Below are 9,530 nucleotides of genomic sequence, written 5' to 3' on the forward strand. Positions count from 1 at the left end.
CAACCTGCAATGTCAATGCTGGGTTTTAGGCCGGTTTCACACGTCAGTGGCTCCGGTACGTGAGGTGACAGTTTCCTCACGTACCGGAGCCACTGACACACGTAGACCCATAAAAATCAATGCATCTGTGCAGATGTCATTGATTTTTTGCGGACCGTGTCTCCGTGTGCCAAACACGGAGACATGTCAGTGTTCGTGGGAGCGATCGTATTACACGGACCCATTAAAGTCAATGGGTCCGTGTAAAACACGGACCACACACGGACCTTCTCCGTGTGCAGTCCGTGTGGCATGCAGGAGACAGCGCTACAGTAAGCGCTGTCCCCCCACATGGTGCTGAAGCCGCGATTCATATCTTCCCTGCAGCAGCGTTTGCTGCATAGAAGATATGAATAATAGTGTTTAAAATAAAGATCTATCTGTCCGCCGCCCTCCCACCCCCTGTGCGCCCCCCCGCTGTTCTGAAAATACTCACCCGCTTCCCTCGTTGGCTGTCGATGCTTCCTGGTCTGGCCGCCCCTTCTACTGTATGCGGTCACGTGGGGCCGCAGATTAGAGTCATGAATATGTGGCTCCACCTCCCATAGGGAGTCTATTCATGACTGTAAATGAGCGGCCCCACGTGACCGCATACAGGAGAAGATGGGGCCAGACCAGGAAGCAGCGACAGCCAACGAGGGAGCGGTGAGTATTTTCAGAACAGCGGGGGGGGGCGCACAAGGGGTGGGAGGGCGGCGGACAGATAGATCTTTATTTTAAACACTATTATTCATATCTTCTATGCAGGAAACGCTGCTGCACAGAAGATATGAATCGCGGCTTCAGCACGATGCAGTGTACCACACGCGTGGGTACCACACGCTCCGTGTGGTACCCACTCGGCACACGGGTGGCACACGTGTGCCGCACGTATGGCCTACGTGAGCTCACGGACACGGATAACTCCGGTACCGATTTTTTCCAGTACTGGAATTATCTGGACGTGTGGGACAGCCCTTAATGTGAGCATCTGAACAGTTGGCGGGACATATCTCCACCCCTGGGCATGGTTGGACTGTAACCCAAGCGGGCAAACCAGCACTATTGTATGGACTCTTTACTTTATGCTTTACTTTATGCCAGACAAGGGCTGTAGTTATGTTTTGCTGTGATGCTCTTTATGTGGAGTTCAATAAAATCCAGCCGGACTTTTAAGTAGAAAAATTTCTTGTGATACCTCATCCCGCTCCAAGTGAGTAACATTGTTACTTTTGGTGTAGCAGCCAATCAGTGATGTGGGCGGGGTTATACACAGCTCAGCATTCCGAGCTCTGCTAGATCTGCAGCAGAGAAAACTGATTCTATCACAATTGCGGCACACAGTAAACTAAGTGACACATCACTGGAATCCCTACATCATGCTGCTGTCAGATTACATAGCAAAAACCTGCATTGAGATTCCCTTTGAAAAAATGCAAATGATGAATCAAAGTTTTAGAATGTTATGTGTTTCACTCTAAAAGGGGTGTGTTTGAAGGAAGCCTTTATGTCATGTCTAGGTATGATGAAGGGTTAAACAGCAGAGGACAACCACTGGGCAGCTTTTGGTGCCACCATTACTCTTGCGAAGCGATGATGCATTCTAGTCCTGATCTGCAGCTGAGAACAGGGATTTTATCATCGGTGTAATTTTGTCTATTTCCTTTGAAGGTATATTAGCGGCTGGAAAGCAATAGGAACAAGTAAATCATCCTGCGCATTCAAAGGTAAGCGTCTGACCTCCGAATCTATCGGTGCCAGTGCAACTGGGAAGCTCTTTATACCGCATGATTTGTGGTCATTATAACCCGACAAAATAATCAGTAAAATGCGTCATGGCAGCAACTGCGGGGGAGGACGGCCCTCAAATCGTAGCCCCAGATTGTGAGCAAGGATTGCATTCTCAGCACAAAGCATCCTGGCAGATACATCCATACATAACAAGGGGCTTTTCACAGAAATACATAAGGTAGAGCAACAAGATGACAAATAGACATAGATGGCTATCTACACTTTATGAAGAACTTATTGGATCACACGTTTCAATCACTGAATTCAGGATTTTCACTCAGTCCCATCGCCCCCGGTGTATAATCTCCATTCCCTCGCCATGCCGTCTGCCTTTATTAACTTGTGACAGAATGGCTGGTGGTAAACTGCTCACTGATACCAGCATAAGCTTGTAATAGGAGCCACTGGGGTAACAAGTTCATTTTTGACATTTCTTCCACCTAAATCTTGCTTCATCACCTGTGAGTGATACTGAAAAGTTGAAAGAACCACAGTAACTCAGCCCCAATGTGGAGACCATGTAAGGTTACACCGGGTAACCGAGTGCTGAGGAGCAGAGGCAGAAAAGTCACCAACGCTCTGCTGACTCCATAACTGCAGAGTTCAGACCTCCTCTGGTATTAACATCAGCACAAAAACTGTGAGCTTCATAATGTGGGTTTCCATGGCCAAGAAGCTGCATGCAGCCTTACATCACCAAGCACAATGAAAAGTGTCAGATAGAATGGTGTAAAGCTGCCGACACTGGACTCTGGAGCAGAGGAAACGTTCTGTAGAGTGAAGGATCACTCTTCTCTCTGGCTTTTGGGTTTGGTGAATGCCAGGAGATCATTCCCCATCTGACTTCAATGAGCCAACTGCTACTGTAAGTTTGGTAAAGGAGGGTAGCTACTTTTGGGATAAACTAGAATGGAGATTGTGTGCCCGACCTCTCCTTTATTATCAATGTCACAAATGTTCTTCTGGATGAATGGCCAAAAATTCGCAGAGACCTCCAAAATTTGGTCGAAAGTCTTTCCAAAAAATTAGAAGTTGTTATAGGCGCAAAGGGCGAGGAACTCCATATTGTTGTGTGTGGGTTTAGCATGGGAGGTCGTTAAAGCTCTAGTGCGTGTGTAGTATAGTTGTTATAGTTCCACATCAGTTCACATTAAACAGATGAATCTGTCCTATACGTTACATTTTATCATATAGCATGACTCCCATTGCACATAATCATTATGCCCATGTTGCCCCATAGACCAATGACTCACGGATCTCATTACCGGCACCATCCTCGGACATCCTATCTGTCTCCATTACCACAAATACCTCCACGGTCCATCTCATTGTTCCACATGTGGATATATGCACAGAATATTTCCATCAATCCTGGCTTTAACAGCGTAGATGGTGGATAAGAAGATGGTTTACATAAATGTGGTCACTGACGCTAAAGACCATGATGACGTCTACATGAAGGCCGTGTATATTTCCACCAGCTGCCATTAAAATAACTTTAGTTTTGGAGATTATTCCTTCATTCAGAGATCTCATTCTGTCCCCTGGGATCTTGTTCTTTGATAAATCTGCATTTTTCTAGCCTGCGGGATATTTTGATACATAGCGCTTAGTCTGCAGTTGTTTCCTGCAGTGGATGAGATTGGTAACTGGAGTTTTATTATCTCTGGCTCTCAGGGGAAAAAGACATGATTTTTATCTAATTTATAACTTTGTAGAAAGTCTTCTTATCTGCCAGACTTCTGAGCACACAACATACATCCAAGTTCTGTAACTAGACAACCGAAGCACTGACAAAGAAAATGAGAAAACTGTACACCTGAAAATATGCAGAAGCTACAAATAGGCAGCACTTTAAGAGCCCACCATTAAGGCCATTTTCCCACGTTCAGTATTTGGTCAGTATTTTACATCAGTATTTGTAAGCCAAACTCAGGAATGGAACATCAGAGGAAAAGTATAATAGAAGCACATCACCACTTCTGTATTTTTCACTCACTCCTGGTTTTGGTTTACAAATACTGATGTAAAATACTGACCAAATACTGACTGTGTGAACATGGCCTAATAGTGTTCTTCACATTGTTCTGTTCCCTGCTCCTTACCAAATATCAGTGCGGGCGCAGCACGAAGCAGTCATGACTATAGATGGGCGGACCCCTGGATGTTTTGGTTCAGTTGAACACTTAAAAAAAGTTTGGGTTCGGGTACCAGAACAGTACCCGAACCCAGACCCTATTTACTTGAATGGGGGGCCCGAACATCCAGTATTGGCCAAACTGTCATATGCATGAAAAAAAAAATTATTACCACCGCTCAGACAGCCGCGGTTAACACGTTGTCAAATGACAGTGTGAGCCCGCAACTGTGATCGGAGGTAAAAAGTTTACCTCTGGTCACTGGTGTCACTGGCTAATAAGGCAGCGGATGATGGGAGTATTTATCAGCCGGCACTTGCCCTCTAAATAAATAATAAAAAAATAAAAAAATAGCGTGGGTTCTCCTGTATTTTCATAACCAGCCAGGCAAAACTGACAGCTGGGGAATGCAACCCTCAGCTGTCTGCTTTAGCAAGGCTGGTTATCAAGAATAGAGGGGTCCCCATTTTTTTTTTATTATTTAAATAAATAATTTAAATAAATAATTTAAATAAAACAATGTGGGGTCCCCCCATTTTTGACAACCAGCCTTGCTAAAGCAGACAGCTGAGGGCTGGTATTCTCAGACTGGTAAGGGCCATGGATATTGCCCCCGCAGCCTGTGGGGTTGATGTCACCTTTGTATTGATGGATGTTAGCGTCAGCTGGACAGCAGTTATGAAATAGCCCCAACGGTATCCCCTGATGAGAGTAAACGAAACGCGTCGGGACCAAAGGAGGGGGAAAAGGTCCATCGCCATTATTGTAACAAGACATCACGCTGTAGGATGGTTCCAGGCGGGTGAGATCGTTCTTTATATACATGTGCCAGTCATAGTGGAGATGGATTCTTGTAGATATTATGAGTAATGTGTAGTCAATGCATCTTGTGAATATTATAGGAAATATTGCATATTGACTGCATCTAGGAATCCACTGATTTACATCGTTAACCCCTAGGTTGGATAATTGATGTTATAAGCCTATTTTTGCATTGGGGTTAAAATCCTATAGTGGTCTGATACCTATTTAGGTTAGAAATGAAATCCGGAATAAGAAGCAACCATACCCACTAGGGTTCTTGAGGCGTTGTTTTCCCATACCCAGAACGTGAGGTGTGTTGAACTTCAGTGGTTATTGCGCTATACTGAATTAACCACACCCTGTGTGTTGGAGTGGTATATTACGGTAGTAATTCAATGAGTAAGATGAGATGAGACTTTTGTGCAATATTTTCAATTAGAGACCAGGACTTAATACATATTTAGTCATATTTTGGTTTCTAATATTGATCCATAGCGCAATCCACTAGTGTTGTATGTTTGTCTGTTATATGCACCTTGCACTTTTTGATTATGATTATGGACGTATTGTGTTTGTTTTTTTTTAAAGAATCTAGTAAAAGTTATATTTTAATCCTCTACGCACATACATATAATTTTTAGGATTACACCACAAGCTGATTATATTGAGAAAGAAAAATAGCAGCGAAACATTTAAATAGAAGGTCCACTAACAATTTTCTTAAGTTGACCATTACTTATTGTTGATCTCTCTACATAAGAGGGACATCTTCCACAAGATGACATTCCGCTAAGAAGGTACAGTTAGGTCCATATATATTTGGACAGAGACAACATTTTTCTAATTTTGGTTATAGACATTACCACAATGAATTTTAAACAAAACAATTCAGATGCAGTTGAAGTTCAGACTTTCAGCTTTCATTTGAGGGTATCCACATTAAAATTGGATGAAGGGTTTAGGAGTTTCAGCTCCTTAACATGTGCCACCCTGTTTTTAAAGGGACCAAAAGTAATTGGACAATTGACTCCAGGGCTATTTCATGGACAGGTGTGGGCAATCCCTTCGTTATGTCATTCTCAAGCAGATAAAAGGCCTGGAGTTGATTTGAGGTGTGGTGCTTGCATTTGGAAGGTTTTGCTGTGAAGTAAACATGCGGTCAAAGGAGCTCTCCATGCAGGTGAAACAAGCCATCCTTAAGCTGCGAAAACAGAAAAAACCTATCAGAGAACTTGCTACAATATTATGAGTGGCAAAATCTACAGTTTGGTACATCCTGAGAAAGAAAGAAAGCACTGGTGAACTCATCAATGCAAAAAGACCTGGGCGCCCACGGAAGACAACAGTGGTGGGTGATCGCAGAATAATCTCCATGGTGAAGAGAAACCCCTTCACAACAGCCAACCAAGTGAACAGCACTCTCCAGGAGGTCGGCGTATCAATATCCAAATCTACCATAAAGAGAAGACTGCATAAAAGTAAATACAGAGGGTTCACTGCACGGTGCAGCCACTCATAAGAATCAAGAATAAAAAGGCTAGACTGGACTTTGCTAAAAAACATCTAAAAAAGCCAGCACAGTTCTGGAAGAACATTCTTTGGACAGATGAAACCAAGATCAACTTGTACCAGAATGATGGAAAGAGAAAAGTATGGTGAAGGCGTGGTACAGCTCTTGATCCAAAGCATACCACATCATCTGTAAAACACGGCGGAGGCAGTGTGATGGCTTGGGCATGCATAGCTGCCAGTGGCACTGGGTCACTAGTGTTTATTGATGATGTGACACAGGACAGATGCAGCCGAATGAATTCTGAGGTATTCAGAGCCGCCATACTGTGTGCTCAGATCCAGCCAAATGCAGCCAAACTGATTGGTCGTCGTTTCATACTAGAGATGGACAATGACCCAAAACATAAAGCCAAAGCAACCCAGGAGTTAATTAAAGCAAAGAAGTGGAATATTCTTGAATGGCCAAGTCAGTCACCTGATCTCAACCCAATTGAGCATGCATTTCACTTGTTAAAGACTAAACTTCAGACAGAAAGGCCCACAAACAAACACCAACTGAAAACCACTGCAATGAAGGCCCGGCAGAGCATCAAAAAGGAGGAAACACAGCGTCTGGTGATGTCCATGAGTTCAAGACTTCAGGCAGTCATTGCCAACAAAGGGTTTTCAACCAAGTGCTAAAAATTGGTCCCTTTAAAAACAGGGTGGCACATGTTAAGGAGCTGAAACTCCTAAACCCTTCATCCAATTTTAATGTGGATACCCTCAAATGAAAGCTGAAAGTCTGAACTTCAACTGCATCTGAATTGTTTTGTTTAAAATTCATTGTGGTAATGTCTATAACCAAAATTAGAAAAATGTTGTCTCTGTCCAAATATATTTGGACCTAACTGTAAATGTTGTAATGTGCACACATACAAGTCTGTGCTTCTCTGGGACATTTCATTAGTATAATGTCTAATAATTTGCAGGAACAACACTTGTCCGCTCTCCTTACGACGTCTATGAGTTCTCGCAGCTGTCCTCACCAGCCTTGTTTTCGCTGACCACCAGTGTAGAAGAAGCAGAATAATATCAGAGACCTGGGATCCTGAATGTGACATGAACAGATGTGGAAACCCCTTCTCCATGGTTGTCAGTATTTCAGATACTTCGACCACACCTCATTTACAACAGTTATATTTATTCTAAGCAAGATCTACAGTTCTGACATCCATCTAACCAAACGATTCCTTCTTATACGTGAAGAACGGACATTTGACCTTCGATGTTCATAATACATTAAAAAAATTAACAGTAAAGGGTATGTCCACTTTAACTCGATAAATGATGCATTCGTTATGTGTTTACAGCTCCTATGTACACCCAAGTGTCTCTAAGGTAGCAGACTATTAAAAAAAACCCTGTCTACTTGGGTTAGCCAGCAGGTCTGAAGGTTTGTAGAACTCATAGGTACTTGCAAAGAGAAGTACAGTGTAGTATGAATAGTCTCTAAATATCAGTTCGTAATTCTCACTTGAAACAATGGTTTAATCATCAGTTTACAACAAAGATGAATGCAGTATAGTCTCTAAATATGAATGGTCTCTAGGTATCGGCTTGTGATGGTTGCTGCAATCTATGCGTTAATTGGCAGGTCTGGGGGTCTGTAGAAATCTCAAGAATTAGCAAAGATACATGCAACAGAAGACACAGAAAGGTGTCAAACTCCAAACCAACAGCAACTGAACACATTAATGTCTCAATTCTAAGTCAGAGAGGTGTGTACAAGATGGCATTAAAAGCAGGGCTGTGGAGTCGGTAAGCCAAACCGACTCCTCAATTTCCCTGACTCCGATTCCACAGCAGTGCCTCACTACTGAGCATGTATATAAAGTGCAGCACAGATTCATCTCAGCTTAAAGCCCAGATCCTTAGATCAGGAACAGATCAGACATTTATAGGACATTTCATAACTTTCCCAAATTATTATAGAAACAGTTCAACACATCCTTCCCTGAACTACTATACCCAATTTATTATATATTTTAGGAGTCGGAGTCAGTCCATTTCATACCAACTCCACTAAAATGGACTCTGATTCCACAACTCTGACTCCACAGCCCTGCTTAAAAGGTCTTGGGAGATGATATCACTGAAAAAACGCAGAACGACTTTTAAGACCCGATGATGAGCACAGAAAAGGACAGCGACCATATGGGAAACCTCAGCCCTGACCTAAGTGGACGTCAATCATGAAGATGAGACTGGTGTGTAACACAACTACTGGGACCCCAGCTGCTCCCTCAAATGGGCCCGTGTTGTGATACCTCTGCATCCATATCGGACTGGATTGTCTTGGGCTCACCTGTAACATGGCTCTAAGGGCCCACTGTTCAGCTGCATGCAAATATTACATTGCCTTCCTTTACAAATGTACCTATGCATTTATGTAAAAATAAACTTAACAGATTGTTAAATACACTCCTGAATAATAGAATTGCAACATTAAGAAGCAAAAGTCATGGAATTATGAAAATCCCAGTATGGGTAGACATGTTACTGATATGCAAATGATTAAAAAATGGAAGCAAAATTTTGTAAAGATCTCAATTTATTCAGAATCGAGTGTGAGCGCCATGTGCAGAAATCCCTGCACTTACAGCCTGGGCTGTTATCAGGGAAACTATTAATGGTTGTTGATGTGGATTCTGTTTGTGGGCTCCCTCTGGTGGTTACTGCTGGTACTGGGTGACTTTGGTGGGTTGCGGCCTTTGGTTTCCACCTGTCCATCAGAGGCTGGGTGTTTCCTATTTTACCTGGCCTTTCTGTCATTCCCTTGCCGGCTATCAATGTATTCAGATGTGCTCTGTTTGGTTCCTGCCTACCTGCTCCCAGATCTTTCAGGATAAGCTAAGTGCTGATTTTCAGTTGTTTGGTTTTTTTGTCCAGCTTGCTTATTATGTCTCTATGCTAGCTGGTAGCTCTAGTGGACTGAGGTTCTCCCCATGTGCCATGAGTTGGCACATGGGTTCTTGTAATCTCAGGATGGTTTTTTTGATTAGGGTTTTTTGCTGACCGCTCAGTCCCCTTTTGTATCGTTCTGCTTTCTAGTTTACAGCGGGCCTCAATTTGCTAAAACTATATATATCATCTCTATGTGTGTGCCTTCCTCTCATTTCACCGTCAATACATGTGAGGGGGCAACTATATCTTTTGGGGTTCATTCCTCTGGAGGCAAGTGAGGTCTTTATTTTCTCTGCAGTACTAGTTAGCTCTTAGGCTGGT

At 43.0% G+C, this 9,530-nt stretch overlaps 1 protein-coding gene across 6 annotated transcripts in view; it reads left to right on the forward strand.

Annotated features, from left to right (window-relative positions):
• The window catches only part of C3H11orf65 (chromosome 3 C11orf65 homolog), a 39,836-nt gene extending 31,110 nt beyond the window's left edge, over positions 1-8,726 (forward strand). For 3 of the 6 annotated variants that reach the window (XM_077298341.1, XM_077298343.1, XM_077298342.1), the window contains 2 exons: positions 1,690-1,745; positions 7,235-8,726. In XM_077298341.1, coding sequence (XP_077154456.1) covers positions 1,690-1,745; positions 7,235-7,335 — 157 coding nt within the window. In that variant the 3' untranslated portion in view covers positions 7,336-8,726. Of the gene's footprint in view, positions 1-1,689; positions 1,746-3,049; positions 3,588-7,234 lie in introns of those variants that run through there. The other 3 variants (XR_013224080.1, XM_077298344.1, XM_077298346.1) reach the window with 3 other exon arrangements.
• The last annotated feature ends 804 nt before the right edge of the window (positions 8,727-9,530 follow it).

Source organism: Ranitomeya variabilis, chromosome 3 (assembly GCF_051348905.1).
Source record: "Ranitomeya variabilis isolate aRanVar5 chromosome 3, aRanVar5.hap1, whole genome shotgun sequence".
NCBI classification, from domain to species: Eukaryota; Metazoa; Chordata; class Amphibia; order Anura; family Dendrobatidae; genus Ranitomeya; species Ranitomeya variabilis.